The sequence below is a fragment of the Crocodylus porosus genome, unplaced genomic scaffold (genome assembly GCF_001723895.1).
Source record: "Crocodylus porosus isolate Cpor-Errol unplaced genomic scaffold, CroPor_comp1, whole genome shotgun sequence".
Taxonomy (NCBI): Eukaryota; Metazoa; Chordata; order Crocodylia; family Crocodylidae; genus Crocodylus; species Crocodylus porosus.
The window spans coordinates 15,559,237-15,578,929 of NW_017728909.1; the positions used below are offsets into that span (position 1 = coordinate 15,559,237).

At 41.0% G+C, this 19,693-nt stretch overlaps 1 protein-coding gene across 2 annotated transcripts in view; it reads right to left on the reverse strand.

Annotated features, from left to right (window-relative positions):
* The window catches only part of PIK3C3 (phosphatidylinositol 3-kinase catalytic subunit type 3), a 132,863-nt gene that overhangs the window by 77,515 nt on the left and 35,655 nt on the right, over positions 1-19,693 (reverse strand). For both annotated transcript variants that reach the window (XM_019531826.1, XM_019531827.1), the window contains exons 11-17: positions 16,050-16,204; positions 13,000-13,087; positions 11,919-11,986; positions 6,602-6,707; positions 5,607-5,723; positions 4,007-4,138; positions 673-801 (exon numbers count right to left, since the gene is read on the reverse strand). In XM_019531826.1, coding sequence (XP_019387371.1) covers positions 673-801; positions 4,007-4,138; positions 5,607-5,723; positions 6,602-6,707; positions 11,919-11,986; positions 13,000-13,087; positions 16,050-16,204 — 795 coding nt within the window. The remainder of the gene's footprint in view (positions 1-672; positions 802-4,006; positions 4,139-5,606; positions 5,724-6,601; positions 6,708-11,918; positions 11,987-12,999; positions 13,088-16,049; positions 16,205-19,693) is intronic.

The following is a 19,693-nucleotide window of genomic DNA, read 5'->3' on the forward strand; positions in this document are numbered from 1 at the left end:
AGGGGGGATCTTGTGGCCTGTTACAAACTAGTCAGAGGGGACCAGCAGGCATTGGGGGAGTCCCTGTTCCTCCAAGCACTACCAGGAGTGACCAGGAATAATGGTCACAAGCTGGCAGAGGGTAGGTTTAGGCTTGATATCAGGAGGCGCTACTTCACAGTCAGGGCGGCTAGGATCTGGAACCAACTTCCAAGCCAAGTGCTGTTGGCTCCTACCCTGGGGGTTTTTAAGAGGAGGTTGGATGAACATCTTACTGGGGTCATTTGACCCCAATATTATTTCCTGCCATGGCAGGGGGTCGGACTTGATGATCTGCTCAGGTCCCTTCTGACCCTAGAACCTATGAAACTAAGAGGAATCTTGATGAATACCTTGCTGGGGTTGTTTGACACTAGTACACTCTATGAAACTATGAAGAGCAGATTTAGTTTGGATATCAGGAAGAAATTCTTTATGGTGAGGGTTGCCAAAATATGGAATGGGCTTCCAAAGGAGGTGATCCTTTCCCCTACCTTGGAGGTGTTCAAGAAGAAATCAGATAGGAACCAGGTGGAGTTATTTAACTCAAGCACTCTTTCCTGCCTAGAGCCGGGGGTCAGACTCAATGATCTACAAGGTCCCTTCCGGCCCTAGAAATCTATGAAAAATACACCTTTGGTTAGTGCTTCTTACCTTGTCCATGAGCGAAATAATTTGAAGAATAAGTTGATCCTGACGTAAATCATCACCATGTTTAAATATTACAGGGTATTTGCCTCCATCTTCTGTTTTGAAGAATAACTGGGCAGGCATTAGGGCACTCTGGAAAGGAAAGTTTGCCACAACCATGTACAGCAGAACAAATCCAATTCTTACATCTTCAAATGTGTCACAAGTTTAGGCTACGAATAGCTTCCTCTACATTCTAGTACACACAAAATGTTTCTGGTTCTTTCTGGCCTTCTTACATGATCCATCCCAGTGATAAGATCGCTAATCAAGGCGCCGAATTCAGTTACAAAAACGTATTTGTGGAAGTTAGCAAAGATAATCAAAAGGTCCCTCTATGGTTTAGCACCTCAAAGCAATTTCCACCCCCAACAATCTCACTCTACATCCCTTTGGTTATGCCAGGAGAAGTGCAGGAAGCACTGGTTGTGCACTAAGCTCTACACGTTGGTAGAACTGTGCTTGTAACATAGTGCTCCTTGGTTTAAGCCCAGGGGAGCAAAGTGCCATGGGCATCCTCTGTGTGTATTCTGTGCCATACTGGGAGGGGGCAGGCAGCACTGTCACCAATCAAGAAGGAAGCAAAACTCAGAGCAGCAGGTCAGGCAGAAAAAGGGGACCAGTCGGAAGTGGTACAAGGATTTTTGCCGCCATAGGCAACCAATATTTGCCACCCTCTCATGTAATGAACCTAGAACCTGATGGGAGCTGGCATTAGACAGAGGCCTGCAGCAGTGGCCCCCGAGGAATCCCACAGTGAGGTATGTGCATGCTGATTTTGCTGCTCCCTTCAATTTGCCACCACCCTAAAGTGCCACCTGTTATGCTGGCCCAGTGGCACTCAGGGAAGGCACACAGCTCATTTGTGGCACACCTGCCAAAAAGGCTGGCTCTCACCAGTCTAAAACTTAGCATCAAGAAAGTACTATTGCTAGTTATCAAAAGTTTGGCCGCAGAAACTGTTAGGCTGTGAAATTCCTAGACTCTCTACCCAGTGGGAAACCTGAAAATACATTATTTTATTCCTGTAATTAAAGGAAGCTTTAGTTTGGATAGTCAAAATAAATAAATACATAAGCAAGCTTGGAAGCAGTATGCTAAGTTGTCAGAGCCAAACAATTTAAACTGACCAGAAAGGAAATAAAAAGCCTCAATTAAATTAAACACTCCAAAGAAATGCTAGGGATAGGAAATCTTAATGAATTGCCTACTGAATTTACTTAGTGAAAGTGAAAATTCCTTTTAATTATCTTTTTTTGAGGAACTAATTTAATTCCGTTTGCAGTCCTGCTCCCCACCTCCCCATGAAATGAACTGAAGAAGATCAATTATCTACTTGAATAAATTCATGTATTGTAACTGAGCAAATGAGAAATGAAACAAAAACAATGAGGGATACAAATGGAGATTTTTAATTGAGCTGTTTCTCTGGAACTGCTCATGTGCAACTAATCCGCGGGGCACAGCAGCCCTTTTCTGTCCTTCTGACCCTGCAGACCTGCCAATTACCACTGAGCCTCTAAACTGTCTTAATCCTCAGGAAGGAGTTTCAGAAGATGAAGGTTACTCTGTCTGAGGTGCACTGGACATCAATGGCACTTGCTGTAGGAATGTATCTAGATTCTGCCTTTTCTTCTGGGAACTAGTTTTATTTGAACAAGCATAACGGTTGCTCTAGTTCAGTGATGCCGAACTCATCTGGTCTGCGAGCGGGATAGGGACCGACCCCCTTTGGAGCAGCCATGGCACTGTGGGCAGCACACAACATGTGCATAGCAAGCCCCAGGGCCAGTGCATGCTGGGATGGACCAGCCGCATGTGCTGCACTCGGCACAGGGCATGCAATACAGGCGGTGCCCTGCTACCTGGCTCCAGGTCCAGTGGAACACCCGTGCAATGCATGTCCTGTGCCAGCCCTCTGTGATATGTGGTGGTCCAGCACCATACACAGTGTGCAGTACATCCTGGCCCTGGGGCTCACTGTGCACATGATGTGTGCTGCCTGCAGTGCACAGGTCAGACCCTGCGCTGCATATAGCACAGGGCATCTGGGGTGCCCCAAATTGACCCTCTATGATGGCGGCAGTGTGCTGGGTGGGGTCCAACCTGTACACCACATGCCGCATGCACAGCCAGGGCTGGTGCATGGTGTCGGTCTAGCAACCCAGCCTGACAGTAAGGTTACACACTATTCAGAGTTTTAAATGACTTATCTAAGACTTGAAAGGGGTGGCAGATTGCTACTGCTGTCTCTGACCTCTTCCCACATACGTCACACAAGGCTGCTCTACACATCTGCTGGGATTTTACCAATGATAAATGATAAACTTTGGAACTGCCTGTGCAGTCCTCTTCCTTGTCAGCAGTTACAGAGGACAGCCAATTTGACAAGTCCCACAAATCGAACTTGGACTATACAATCTCTTAGCTTTCTCAGTGCCCAAGAAAGAGTAGCAACTCAATAGAACAATGCCCAGTTGAAAAAGAAAGGGCTGATACTCACCTTCAGTCTAGAGGATACACCCTTTACTAACCTCTGACTCTGCCCCATTTTTTTGTAAGGATATCCAAATGGCATCACTAGCTTGAGATGTCCTTCACCTTTTCGGGTGGCCTAAAAAGTCATGCCTACATAGCACAAATCTGACCAATGAACCATATTCTGGCTACCTACAAATTAGACTACAGTGGGCTGGTGACGGTGATCTTCCTAAATATTATCTGGATGGTATTATGTGCAGCCATTTGTGTTCTGAGTACTAATGGAAGATCAAAATACTAGAGTTAAATATTTTTAACATTAGGTTAGCTCTATCCAATTGCAAATTTCAGTGTAGGGTTCTGGATCCAATGCCTTTTCTTGAGGAAAACCAGAATAAATCATGCCTAAGTCAAAACTTGCAGGTGGAAGATCAAACCTTTATTACATGCCTTCAGTTAGGAACTCCCTCTGACCAGATATCAAAAAGTTCACCACTTTATTCCTTCCAGAGGAGCATGTAAACTTCATTTTTCAAAAGGTATTCACAAGTATACAAGCCATCTTCCTTAAATGTGGAACATACCTACACACACACTTCACAAGCAGAAGATAATCTTCCAAGCAGAGCACTTTAGCAAAGGGTGCACTCCAATACCACAGCAATGAACACATTACGCATGCTTAGATCATGCATTGGCTCCACTAAAATCAATTGCATTACCCTCTCAGTTTCAGAAGTAACAAGTTAAATTCCCAAGTTAAAAACTATCAGTAGTCTAAACACTTGAAACAGTTGCATTTCACTCCTTCATTTACCTTAAACAATGTGGCTTTCTCTGGGATGATACCTTTAATTTTCACTTGTGGTTCTAGAGGAAGTGGAATAAGTTCCATATCTGCCAAGTTCATCTTTTCATTGTCTCCTAGTAATGCCTGCAACCTCTCATTCTGAAAAGACCGAAAAGTTTAATTAGATGAGAAGGAAAATCCAGTTTAAAAGACAGGGATAGCAAGAGCATAAGGACATGTTCAACTGAAATAGTTGGATATAAGTATGATAACAGAAAATGTTACATTATTTACTGAATATACATTTACTGCTTCAAAACATACATAAATCCTTAATGCCCACTGAAATGATTCCAGGCATTTGAAGCTGCTCATACAGACACAGTAGACACAATACTCTTGCAATCATTCATATGTTTCTCTGTAAATTGACCTACTATCAAAAAAGGTCATCAGCTTTCTACATTTCTCCAGTAATAGTTAGCTATTCTGTTCAAATTTTGGGGTGCAATCCCACAACTAGTTTCATGCTTGTCAATACCTGAACTTGTGTGAAGCCCTACTGATGTTAATGGCTCGACTGGAAAGAACTGCTTGTACAGAAGAGATTTCAGAAACAGGGTCTACATTTTAAATTATATGTTTAATCAGCAATACAGCACAACACTGCACTATGTTAGACAGTGAAGACCCCCACAGTTGAAAGGTTCAGCCTACCTTCTTCTACCTACAACACAGAGAAGACAGTTGCAGCACACTCCACTATTTTAACGACAGCTGGAGGCACAAAGATTGGCTAAAGGGTTACTAAAGTGGTCTGATGCCATGAAGAATGCTTCCAATGGCCACCTGCCACAGGCCAGGATTTAACCGAGAGCAACGAGCTAAGGACACACATGCACACGCAAAGTAAATATGATTTCCCAGCAAAACTTACTATCTGAGGCAAGATGAGAAGCAACTAAATCTGGTAAGCATGAAACTAAAGGGTATTAAGGAGAACAAACTGAATGAATATGACCGAGAAACCCAGAAATAAAGGTGCCAGTCCACTGGTATTTAGATACCCAAGTTCCGCTGAAATACACAGGAATTTGGTGCCCAAAAATACCCTGTGGATCTGCAAAAAAAGCTATGGAAACAAGAATAAGTAAAGATATCCAGAAATGTCCAAAAATTCTCTGAATCTATTGTAATATTAATAATTGAGCATACAGTGTGCCACGAAAAAGAACAATGACAGCTGAGTATAAAAAAACGGGAAACCTTAATAAAGAAGTAAGCTAGTTATAAATGCCACATAATCTATTACATGGACTCCAAGGGCTTAACTACAGGTATATACCAAATTTTAATTGATAGGTAGCAGCCACTTCCTGGGGAGGGGGAGATGGCATCAAACTTTTCAGTGAAAATGTGGTATTTAAGAAACGGTTTCTCAGAAAGGCCAGAAGGGTTGAAATGTTTTACGTTTAACACCAGCAGGCACATATGTTAGATATTCATGTTAGACAAATGTAGACTGCCTTTGTTATAACCTCATCACTGATAGTTCCCCAGGAAAACTTAGCACACCTGCGCTTCAACTCAAAGCTCAGATAACTAAGGTTTTCAATCCGTCATTTACCTTTTTTTTACGATTCCCACTTTCACGCTGCACTGCCTTCATTAGATGAACCAGTCGATCTACAAATGTCTGCTGGGCCGCCAGCAGAGACCGCATAACCCTGACAGACTTATCACCCTATGTAAGTTTGGAAAAAAGAAAATTAGTTCTTTGTTCTGTAATTATTTCATCTGGAATTTGTACATTTATTCTTGGGGCTATCTGTGAGTTTCTGATGATAAGTGAACAGCTATCAAAGCTATCCATTCAAAGAACAGCTTTTTCTGTAAAATATAATCAAAATTGCTCTTGCTGGCAATCAATTATCTGAACTTTCAATGCACTTCAATTTATAGCAACAATAATTTTAGTGACAAACATTCATGCATGACAGCTTAATTCACGGAGCAAAAATCAGTTCCTTCTTGAGAAAGCTGGCAGGTAGATTACTCTTACATTCAACTCAAGTCACAAAGAAGTTTCTGAAAAGCCTCCATAAAACTAAAGTAAAATGAAATGCAAGATGCTTGGCTGTTCAACATTAAATCGGCAAAGTTTTCACATCTGCACTACAAATTGTGCATCGTTTGCCAAGCAGAAGCTTTTTCTTTCCCCCAGTCCTCCAGCACCCTCTTCTACTGACACCCATACTAACAATGAGTTTTGCTTCATAAGTTAGTCACCTCTCCTGTCAAAGCTTGTGCAGTAAGAAGGAACATTTGTTAAAAAAAACAAAAAAAAAAAGTAACATGATGCAGGATGACAAACAATCTCTTAGAGCCTAGTGTTTGAAAAAGTAACAATCAAACAAAAAGGAAAAGGTTTCTTTTAGTAGTTACACTTAAATTGTTTTCAACTCAATTCACAATTATTACAGCAAAATGAAAACTAGTCATGGAAATATTAAGGGGCTTGTCAGGACTTGTCAGTAGTACTTGTGACATGGCAAACTGTGCTTACCAGGAAACAGCCCTAAAAAAAAAAAAAGAGTGTGATTATTAACAAGGAAAGCTTACCTTTAATAAAGCCTGACTAAACCTTCTCATGACGTTCAGGTACATTTCATGAGTCTTTGGGTCCCTCTGCTGAGTGTCCTGGTCTTCACACTCCACTATCACATACCTTCAACACAAACACAGTTCAAGTTAACCTTTGATTATGTCAAATTCTTGACCAATGCGTAATAAAGATCTGGTGATTATGCAAAGGAAAAAAAACAGCACTTGACTCAGGTTGATAAGTATAAAAACAAGGGTATCTGTCCCTGACACCGCTACCAGAAGGTGTCCTTATTAACCTTAGCGCATGCACGCACATGCACATGTCCAGACTTTTGAAACTGATTTCACTAACACAGGCTACCAAGGCTAATATGGTGGACAGGCCTTCCCAATTAGCTATCTATATAATGCTTGTCAATAGCCAGAAGATCAATGAGATGGTCATTTTTACATCCCTTTATCATCTTGTTCTCAATTTGAGCACTTAGAAAAGCAGCAATGCAAATAAAAGAACTTCCCCACAAACAAATGTATATATCGCTACCACCCTTCTTCAGCAAGTGTGGAAAGTGAGAATTACTTGAATTATCCTTCGAGCGTGGCAATGAAAAGGCAATGTCCTAAAACAGAATAATATTAATTTTAAAAGGACTACCCAACTAATGTCTTGGAAAATTGTGTTTATTAGTTTCTTGGAAGGACTATAGGTGCTATTTTACACACAGTGAGCATGTCTACACAAGACATTTACTGCACAGCCGACTAATTAGGTTGTGCTGTAAGTATTATGTGTCTACATGTGTCTCTACTAAGCTGGAGTAAATTAATTTACTCCACAGTAGCATAGTACTTGTAGCAAGTACTATCCTGCTGCAGAGTAAAAACCTCTGCAGCAGTGTACATGTAGACACTGGCACAGCTGGCTGACGCAAGATGGTACTTCAGTGCATGGAGGGCTGCCTGCTGACTACCCTGCACTGAAGCACCCTCATGCCCCCTGCCAGCTCCTCCACAGGACACTGAGCCAGGTCACAGCAGCCCCAGGTTGGTAGGCTGACATTGCCCCCCACTACCCCCTGGACCCAAGTCAGTCCACACACAATGCTAATAAGCATTAACGCCTGGATGTGCAGAAACTGGCCTATTCCTGCTTACTGTGCAGGAATTTACTGCACAGTAATTTGAAGCCAGCATAAATGCACGTGTACACACACCCAGGATACTTGTTAACCTTCCTCTTGTTGGTGTTTTTGTGGTGGTTGAAGCATCAGGCACAATGACAACTCCACTGCGCTGGGCATTAATCCGCAATACCAATGTTTTTTGGGCAAATGGTCAAAATATTTTCACTTGCAACTTATGCTCAAGGGCTGCTTACAGACATGAAAAAAATCCAGCACTTTACTTTCAGCTCAGTGCGCTCCCACACCAAGCACAGTGCATGCCCCAAAGAGGCACTACATCAGTTTGACCCAGCTCGACCCAGCTCGCTCAACGTCTGTACAGACTGCACGCTTTAGAAGGGCTTTTTGGCACTTTTATCTAATAGTTGATTGACTGAATGGGTAGAATCAGCTATTAGATAAAAGCACCAAAAAGCCACATTGAAGCGCGCACTCTACACAGACATTGGGTGAGCTGGGTAAACCGACACACTTCCTCTTCCAGTAAAGCACTGTTTCTTTCTTTTTTTCATGTTTATCAGTGGTCAAGATTCCTATATACAATGAAATCCTGCTACAACTGTGATGGAGGCTGAAATTTGTAATTACACATTAAAGTCAATCTAATGACTAAAACAGAAACCCTTGCTAAATATCTATGTTATGGTATTTCAACCAAGATAGTTTCAAGATCTGCTAAATAAAATATTTTGCCAAAGGCAGATTATTACATGCTTTGTTTTTCATTTAATTTATGAGTTAATTATAGGATACGCATTTAGGGGAAGAAAGGCACTGTCTGATAGTAAAGGATACAAGCCCTGGTTCATTCATACAAGAGCTACAATGACATGAGAAATTTGAAACAGATGAACATGGACATGAAAAAGGAGTTGAAGAATGTGTGACATGGTTACATGTACACATCTCTTGAATGAACAGCAAGTTTTGAACAGGTATTATGCAACAGACTTGAATAAAGTCCCAGTAACAAATCATAGGTTCATACACAACTATAGCTGGAAGGGACCTACTATAAGGTTGTCCAATCCAGCCCCGTTTATCCTGACTAAAGCATTCGAGTCAGTTGTGCATCTTGCTTGCTCTTCAAAATTTTAAAGGATGGAGATTGCACAACTTCTCTAGGTAGCCTGTTCCAACACTGGACCACACTCGTAGTCAGAAAGTTTCTCCTAATCTCCAATCTAAATTTCCTCAACCTAAATCTATTTCCATCCTCTTCAGGTAGTTGAAGACTATTATCAAATCTCCTGCTGACCCCTGCCACCCCTCTGTCCTGCACTGCTGCTCTTCTATTCTTCAAGAATAAATAATTATATTTCTTTCACCCTTTTCTCTTGCTTCCCAAGCCCTTAATTATTTCAGTCACTCTCTGCTGGACACTTCCCTAACTGACCACAACTTTCTTGAAGTGTGGGGGCCAAAACTGAACACAATACTTCAGGTGAGGCTTCACCAGTGGACCCTTTTGTATAGAGAACTTTCTTTTGTCTGCATAGAAACCCCTTGGGCTACTGCACTGAAACCTGTAATCCATGAGATTCCCTGAGACTGAAAACTGTTTTCAGATCAACAAATAACAAAAACTGTCGTTCAATTTTGTGCATATCACACATTCCTAAAAAGCTTTAAAATTCACAAAAAACAAAAAAAGTGTGGATATACAGTCACAAAAACTGACTTTCACAAGGACGATCATCTTAATAATGTAACTAGAAATTAGTTCTGATTTTTTTTCTCTCAATACGGAAACTGTTAATAGGATGTTCTGTTTAGGATTTCAAATTTATAAACCATTAGGGAGAAAACAAACTGAAAAGCTGTTGACAGCTTCTCCTGCATGTTCAGTTGTCAAGCACAAACTTGGCAAAGGGAACAAAAACTAAGAAATTCATTAAAATCTGACCTTTTTATCCTTCTTTGCAAGGAAAATAATTAGACAGCCTCGCAGATATTTTGAGTGAAGCAAGGGCTAAGGCGCTGATATGATATGTATTGGTAGGAGATGTGCAGACAACAGTGCTAGCCATCTGTGTGCATTACTGAAGCGAAAGAACAAGACTGACTTTAAGATCCCAGTAATATGAAGCAGTTTCTAGGGTTACTGTACTTTTCCATTGATTATTTTAGGTTCATGCTGTGTCTGGTTAGCTGAAAAATGTAATTGTTCAGCAGCCAAAAGGATTTATGGCTATGTCAGATCAAACTGCAGCTGTGACATTTGGATTTTGTCACTGAGAAATGGAGATGTCTGGAAGGTAAACAAATAAATTGGCTGATTTTGTGGTCAGAAGGCAAAAATGTTGCAAGAGTGCTGGATAGTTTGTCAACTGAGTTATGAAGAAAGTTTGTTTAGGTTTTCACAGCCAATGTTACTGGATGGCTTACTGATATATTCGTGTGTGTGTGGCTTGTATCACAAAGGTAAAAACCTTTCCAATGTGGAAATAAAGCTTCAAAGATTGTGAAATAAAACAAGTAATTTAAGTGAAGTTAGATCAATTTATTTCCCATTTAAAAAAAAAACCAACCTAGAATGTGTGCCTATACCAAGTATTTGGCTGCTATACAGGACTGTAACGCCAAGAACAGGTTCTCATATTGTGAACGTATACATTCTAAGATAGGCAGAGAGCATATGCATGCTGGTACATTCACAATGAGTTGTAAAACTGTAAAGAATCACATAGGAAATTTAAGTTGGATATTAGTAAGAACTTTCTACATTTGATGGTTAAGTATAATCAGCTAGTTTGTGGAATCTCCACCATCGGTATTTGTTAACCACAAATTATACAGACATTTGACTGGGATGGTTTTAGACAGGAATGATCTTGCCTTGAGCCAGGGCATAGATTAGAGGACCTCCTGAGGGCCCTTTCTGCCCCACTTTGCTAAGACTCTCACTTTAGCTGCATACTGGGAGAAGTAATCTAAGTGTAACACTGGAAAGGATGGTCTTAAAACTGATACCACTGTCATGGTAGGTCAGTTCTTGGGGGTCGCATTTAAACTTTATATTTTAAATTTGGCCAAAACACTTCCAAGCCAATTATGCTATCTTCACAATATATTAGCATTTACTAAAATGTATGGTAAATCAAGAATGGTGTTTATGAAATACATATACCAAAGGCTACACTGAGGGTAGTAATTTAAATTACAACTAAATAAGGGAGTGATAGGAACATATTTCTTATAGAAGAGCAATATTTGTGGGTCTAACTATCTAGGTGTTAATATTGTGCTTATCTGTGACATCTCATACAGCTAGTCTTAAAATTCTGAACAACAGGTTTGCAGTGCATTATACTAACTAAGTATTTTACCAAATGCCATGAGGCAGTGTATGAACTAAGCAATAAAGGCAGATTATGTGATAAAGTTTATACCAGTTTAAACTGAAATACCGTAAAGAGAAAGCAGAAGGATTTGCTGTTTTTCCAAACTGAATGACACAATTTAAGGTCCATCATGTGAGGGGGTTTTTGTTCTTGTTTTCTAGCTTTGATTGGAGCATTAATATAAATACACACAGACACACATTTATACATAAGCAGAAGGTAGCTAATAAGGACAGAGCTCATTGTCTTGTAATAACAATATACATGCTTATGTCTTTAGACATAGTGAATTGGAATCATAGGATTGTAATCTCAAGGATCATCTAGTCACACAAATGCAGGAATGATATTCCAATATCAAGATATAGTGATATATATCTCAATCATATCAAAATATATTTCATATTTTTTAATATCATGTCAAAATCTATATATAAATTGGTTATATTTCAAAATGCCATTCCTGCATTTGTACAGGGAATTGACCAGATGCTCCTTCAGATTCCTTACAAATCTATGATTCTAATTCACTTTGTCTAAAGACATATGCATCTATATTCTTACTATAAGGCAATGAGTACTATCTTGATTAGTCATTACCTTCTGCAACTGCATACTGTACTACTTTCACCTCTCCTGTCTGTTTAAACCTGATAATGCATTTCGACTCAGATTGATATTGTAAATTCACCAGAGCTGAAAATTTTACCTTTTATCAGTCTCTATGCAGAACCGTGCACAGTGATCTTAATTCAATACCTTTTAGGCAGCACCATGACACAAACTAAGTTGTTTCTGACATACCAGTATAAATAGTTTGCCAAAGTGGAATTCTTGCATGCGCGAGATATCAAGAAAGTGCAGAGGTCTTGCTGGAAGAGATTAAAAAACAATAAAAGTATTAAAAAGGGGATCATAGCAAAAGTGTATAATATTCTTTCACTGTACATACGCTTTTCATTTTTTCAGCCTTACATAAGCAGCCTACTTCTAAACAGTCGTACTGTGCGAAACAATTCTCTAGCGTGACTGTCACAAGAGTAGGTTTTGTTGATCTGCTAATAAATCGTGCCCAGTATCTGCCTGCATATGGAGCAGGCAAGACCTACTCCTCACAGTAGATTTAGAGCCTGGATTAAAGAGCCAACCCCAATGAAAAATCTTAGGTTGAGTTTTCTTACTTTGCTGCAAAAGCAGGGAGTACGCATCACATGGACTGTATCTGCAGCAGGGTGACGGATTCCCTGCTCTCAGACTATTCAACTTTTCCATCTAGATGCTTATAATATTCAATTCCTATACAAACTTCAATTCAGTCACAGATATGAGTTCATCTTTACTCCTCAAATTTACATCTTTTGTGTGTCTTGAGACTTTGGCCCAAGAAAGTACTGAAAACTAGAACTTCACAAAGCAGAGAAAATAAAATAGGCACTTTTATAATTATTTTGTGCAGACCTCAGCTAGAATCTCTATGTTTTAAAATATCTTAACTGCCTAGCAGGTGCAAGATATTCCCTATCCCAATACTCACTTTTACTATAAGTCACTGCTTTTGTGTATGGCACTACACACAATACTATTGTGTTCAACCAACATGTTCCTGCTAGTGCAATTAGGTTCATGAATGTGTGTCCTACAAAGTTCAGGTAGCCATCAGCATGTCACTATCTTTATATTTATTTCACCTGAACACTTCCTTTCCCCTCACAGAACACCACTAAAAAAAAAAAGCCTTTACCTTTTGGACTATCCCGCAATAGCAAAGCTCATAAACTGTAATATTATACTTCACTAGTCAAACTCAAGTAGCATGAAAAGCAATTTTGAAACATGCATCCATTCAGTTCATCTCAGTTCTTTTCAGCTAAAACTTTTTACTTACATCAAGGTTTTCACTATCTGCAGACTCCTTTGTTTTAGAAGACGGTGGTGGTGAAGATACAGGAGGGATAGGACTCATGATTTGGGAACTGGAAAATAAAGCAGGAGAGTATATATTTTATAATCAGGGATCATGCAGATGTATATACATACCAGATGAGAAAACTCACATAACAAACAATGGGTACAGACCAACAAACAACTGTACTGTGATCAAGGGACACTGTGTTGGCAGTAGGTCGAGGGAAATAATTATTCCCCTCTATGCAGCACTGGGGAAGCCACATCTGGAGTCCTGTGTTCACTTTTGGGCCCCCCACTACAGAAAGGATGTGGACAAATTGGAGAGTCCAGCAGAGGACAACAAATATGGTTAGGGGGCTGGGGGACATGACTTGAGAGTAGAGGCGGAGGGAGCTGGGCTTATTTAGTCTAGAGAAGAGGAGACTGAGGGGGGATTGAAGAGCAGCCTTCAACTACTTGAAGGGGGGGTTCGAAAGAGGATGGAGCTAGACTGTTCTCAGTGGTGGCAGATGACAGAACAAGGAGCAACCGTCTCAAGTTTCAACAAAAGAAGTTTAAGTTAGATATTAGGAAGAATTTTTTTCGCTAGGAGGGAAATAAAACATTGGAACAGGTTACCTAGATAGGTGGTGGAAGATCCATCCTTGAAGGTTTTCAACACCTGAATAGACAATCCTTTGGCTGGGATGACGTAGCTGGGGCTGGTGCTACTTTGAGCAGGGGGGGTTGGACTAGATGTGACCTCCTGAGGTCCCTTCCAATCCTAACTTCCTATGATTCTGTGATGCAAGATGTTAGGATGCATCTGTTAGGTCTGCTTGATTCTGCACTGATACAAGTACAGCAAAACTGCTCCAACTTTTACCTTGCTTTATTCAGGGTCCAAGTTAGGGTGATTTAGCTCACTGATGTCAGTATAGGATCATGCTGACATAACAGAGTCAAATAGCTGCTATAACTCTCCCTCCCCTTTTAAAGCATCTAAATGCATGTCTGTCCATATCCCAAGATTACCAAATGAATTGGACATGAGGGGTAACTGACTCCATGAAACATAGTAAGGTTATTTACACCCATATTGCAACTAATCTCAAGTATCAAGATCTGACACCTAAACATGCAGGCTCTGGCACAGCCCTCTGTTTCAAGGGTGATCAATGCAAAGTGCATCAAAGATAAGCTACTTTCACTGTGCTTATGAAAATGCAACACGCCTGCACCTACTTCAGGTCTGAGGCAGTGAATGTTACCTCACTGCTGACAGTGTTTTACCACACAGACAGCATTTCAAGCCTTCCTCCTTTGGAGTTCAAAAAACCAAGGGCACTCTATAAAAGCAGAACAGCAGCAGGAATCACTAAAAAATAATATGCTGAGATGCAAGGAAGCTGAAGTAAGCAAAAGATACACCTTAAATAGAGACGACAAAACCTCTAGCTATTTTTCAAAATGATTTAGGCACTTCAAGTCCTATTTTTGAAAAAGCAATAGTCACTTGGGCACTTTTGGAAGCCTTCCCCAAAGCACCAGGGTTAAGCTCCAAAACAAAAGGGCAGGAAGACGATGAAGAATATTGAGCAACGCTTTACAGTAGTACTGGAGAAGGTCCGTGCCTTTGGTAGCTACTTCGCTGGCCACAGTTAAAAAAACAAAACAAAACAAAATAAAACAGAAGAGAAGATTTCACAGGCACCATTTAACTTAGATGCTAGCATACGGCTGCCAGCAATGGGACAAGGTCACATTCTATCCCAGGACTTCTCTTAGAAACTTTAAAAAAAGTTTCAAGAGCTTAGTCTGTTCTGTGTTTTACTAGAAGGTAAAGCCTGGGAATGACAATCCTCTTGGTAAGGTGGAAAGAACCGAGGGTGATTGGCGATGCCCTCCACTGGAGAGCTGAATAAGGATCATCTGTTCCTACAGGGTGGATGATTAAGTAGTAAATTTCCAGTACTGGAGGTAAGCGGTTAGGGACCTTAGCACTTTCCCTTCTATTTCGCTTTTCATAAAAGATAAGTGCCCAGGACTTTTGAAAAACCTATTTGCAGCATTTTTACAATGTCTCTAAGAAACCCGTAGAATTGAGTGCTTACTGTTCGGCCACACCCTCACTTTAATATAATCTACTGCATAACAAAAGTTTTTTACCTTGCAATTAAAATTATCGCTCAGTTTAAAGTCAATAAGCAAAACAGTGCTATTACTGGCTCAGCAAATGAGACCAAAGAAAATCTAAAGCCATCCAGGAAATTCATACTTCCAGGCTGCATTCAACCTGTGGAGTCATACGTTCCAGTCCATGGATTGTTGGACCAGGCCCAGGCCCACATGCACTGCAGGCAGCATAGCAGGGCTGTCGAGGGGCCAGTGTATGCCACCCACAGTGCAGTGGCTAGACAAGCTGCTCATGTTACACACAGTGCCAGGGGCTGGCACAGGACACATCTTTATGCAGCATCCTGCCAGACCCAGAACCAGAGTGCAGGGCTAGACAGCAGGATGCCACATGGAGCACATGCCTCACACTGGCTCCCCGTTCAGCATGTGCAGCTAGTCCAGCCCTGAGTGCTGCAGGCAACATGCAATGGCTCCAAGGCTTACCGTGCAAGAAGCCACCAGGGTCAGCACAGGGCTCACACTACCCACAGGACACAGGCTGGACCCAACGGTGCACACAGCGCAGGAAGTTCAGGGCAAGGGCTAAATGGAGTGCCCTGGACCAATCCTGTGCTGCCTGCAGTGCCAGGTCCAGCCTACACAACACAGGCAGTGAGCACTCTGTGCTGGTTCCACAGGGCTGGCATGGGCAGGACCCAGCACCATAGGGTTTCCACAGGGGCTTGGTCCCAGTCCAACCTGAGGACCAGTTCGGGGGCATTTATCCAGCCTGCTGGGCTGGATGAGTTTGACACCCCTAAACTAAGTAAATACCAATGGAAAAAAGCACATTTGCAAGGGCAAATCAGAGGTTCGGTGCTAGAGCTGCTATCCTTTCTTCCTTCCCTTCCAAAAGCAATATCTACTTACCTATCTATTTCTGTGCCATTTGTTCCAGATGTTGCCATACTGTCTGATATGGATCCCTGACTGTCCCTCTTGTTTGGCTCTAGACCATTCTTTATATCATCAAAATTTTCATATTTTAGTGCTTGAACCAGCTGCAACAGGTACATCAGCAAATCCTTGGGGAGAGAAACAAACAGCAAAAGCAATCAAGGATATGGGGTGCTCTGTACTTTGGCAAACTAGTCCACATGCAGAAGCTATGTCACAGCTTCATCACTGAAAGAAAGTGAGGCAGAGAGAGAGTAGCAGCCACTGCAAAGTAAAACAGTAGCTTAAAATGCACACAGTCACACAAAAAGTACCTCATAATAAAAGCAATCATCAGTACAAGAAATAAAGAGCCATTATAGCTAATTTAGAGAAGCTGTTGCTTTAGAGAAGATGGAACAGGTCTGCTTCATGCCTTATCACAGTTACAGTTTTTATCATCCTTACAATTTATATATTGTTAACTTAATGTTCTTGACTTTTGTCTGTAAAAGCTATTCAGTGTGGGACTTCAATGTCTATGATATTTCCCTTCTGGATTATTACAGAAACAAAGAACAAAAAAACATAACAGACCTTACATTTCAATCCTTGAGGACTCCAAAAGTGGCATAGGTGGTCATAGTCTAACAAATATGTTAGCCAGTTTAATGGCCTTTAAAAAGGCATGTAGCAAGGTATGGCTTTTTTGGATCAAGAATATCATGTAGCATATGAAAGATGGAATGAATCTAGAAGTGGAGGGAGTGCTATTTGTGTAGCTTACTGTGAGCTGCGTATTGCTGTGTTGCATTTTAAAAACTTGTCATGTATCCAGAAACAGAGAAATATGTTCACAGAATCTGTCACCATAAAAATGAGAACCGCACATATTCCATCTATAAAAAAACCTAGAGAAAATATTAGGTTGAATTAAGCTGGCACCAGTCATAGCCTGTGCGCTCCGTAAGTCTTGAAAAACAAATAACATCTCAACCCTTTTTAGCTCCAAAAAAGTATGTCCTTCTCAACCAGACTCCTTGTCAAAGGGAGACAGTATCAGGACTGCTTGAGATTTACTAAAGAGCTAATTTTGAAGGAAGCAGATTTATGCCAAAAACAATATTTTCTTATAATTAGGGACCTACTTTAATCACAGCAAGACAAAAGGTTTTTTGCAGCTTGCTTGCAGATCGCAAAGCCAATTTTGCGGGCATATCTTCATGGCACTTATTGGTGGAGAGACCGCAGGAGGGAGGAGGGATGTGGGGGCAGAGGTCATTTGATTACTGGCTGCTCTTCCATGTCACCCTGATCCACAGTACTGATTGGCACAGAGGCCCCGGCAAGGGGAGGAGAGATGAGGGGGCAGCCACTATCTTGTCTGCTGCCCTTTGTGCTCCCCACCGGCCACTTTCCCCTCCCACCATTGGCTCCTACTGGAGAGCCCGGATTTTATTTTTATTAAATTTTTTTTGGTTGATTTTGAGGATTCTGCAAAATCTGAGAAACGGTAAAATACCTACAATAATGAAAACTTTACAATTTCATAAAGCCTGCATGGTTGAAGATGAGCATCAGAGAACACGGATACACACTAGAAAGACCTGTGTTTCATAACCATAAGAAAAACAAACCCAACACATGTACGCTGAATATTGCACCTTATTTTCATAATTATCGCAGTAATTTTACCATCCCTTGCAGATAACATACTGTATTCACGCCAATCCAAGGTATCTTTGAATTCAAGATGACACTCCAGTAATTATATTTTGTACAGTAAAGGCTCTGTTATCTGGCATCCATGGAGAATAGGGCGTGCTGGTTATCTGAAAGTTATACTTTATGGGGGGTTTTCAAGAAAGAAACTAAGCCTACATTTTAACTATTATATAATAACTTTTAATACAATTAACTTTTTAATATAACATTATTATAACTTTTAATATAACATTTTAATTATGATATAACAACTTTTAATATTTTAACCATGATATGATAAATAATATAGTAAATAGCATACTGTATAATTACTGCCCCTCAGCTGCTCCTGAAGGCACCTTGGGATCAGAGGTTGCCTCAAAACGTGGCTTTGCTCCGGAGCATGGCTCTTCTTGAGGATCATCGACATCAACACTAATACCTGATCCTTGACACAAGCTGCAGAAGTTCTTTGAAGCGACCTGCGGATGCCTGCCTGCAAGCCAGTTGCCTTTTTTTCACGAAACTGTTGTGAACAACACAACGTTGCATCACTTCCTGAGCAGAATACGAAGACTGCCGCTCACCAAATTTCAAGCATGTTTCCAGACATTGTGCGGCAGTAGCCCGAGCCACTTTAGCTTCTTCACTGTGATCTTCTTCCTCCAAGTCTTGTTCAGGTGCAGTAGATCTCTCAGGATATACGAACATTTCTATAATTTCAGCATCAGTAAGGGTTTCTGCAACATCAAGGTACTGATCAATGTTTACCCACTCTTCACGTTCAGTATCTCTGAGTTTGAGTGGGTTAGTGGGGTCAGCATTTTGAAGGACATCAAGAATCTCTTTTAATGATGTTTTTTTCCTGTCTCACACTGAAACCTGCCAATTCTTCTTCATCAGAAGTTCCCTCTGCAAACATCACTGCTGCCCACATTTTTCTCCAAGCCCTCCTTCAAGTTGTACTCTTCACAGCACACCAGGCACATGCCACGTTGAAAACTGCATCCTTAATGGTGTACTGAGACTGAAATTCTTGAAGACTGCCTTCATAGTTGAGCAGCTTCCTCATTAAATCCCTTCTGTAGATGGCTTTCAGGTTTTCAATAATTCCCTGATCCATCGGCTGTATGAGTGAGGTGACATTTGCAGGCAGGAAGATGGTAAAAGTATTTCCAGACACTAACTCTGCTTCAGGAGGGTGAGCTCAAGTTATCTAAAATCAGAATAAATTTTGTGTCTTCTGGCTTTCCAAGTTTCTTCAGAGGCTCTTTCACTGCTGGTACAAAGAATGATGAAACCAGTGCAAAAATATTTTCTTGTCCATCCATGCATTAGGTTGTACCTTGTACTCAACAGGTAGATGAATTACACGCTTGAATGCTCTTGGTCGCCTGACTTTTCCCACCACTAGCAGCTTGATTCTATGTGTGCCCGCTGCATTTGCACACGTAAGCACAGTCAAGCGGTCCTTGCTCTGCTTAGAACCAGCTTCACCAACCTCACCTGCACCAGCCAGGGTAGAAGTTGGCAGACAACGCCAAAAAAGGCCAGTTTCATCAGTGTGGTAGATCTGCTCTGGGGTTATGCCATGATTCACAACCAATTTCTGGAGAAGTGCATAATATTTTTCAGCAGCCTCATGATCAGACTTTTTTTCTCTAGACACATCAAGCCTTCTGATACCGTGATGAAGTTTGTAGCAAGACAACCATCCACCTGAAAAAACGCAGGCCTCAGTCATTCCCATTTGTTGATAGAAGTCTTTTGCTTTTTCAATTGGCATTGGGCCAGAAATTGGAACGCTCTCTGAATGTTTTAAAGCAAACCAATCGTACAATATCTTGTCTAACTGTTTCAATTTTGGTTTGTGCAGAATACAGCGTTGCTCAATTGCTTTACTTGTCTAAGAATTCGTCACTAACTGGAGTAAC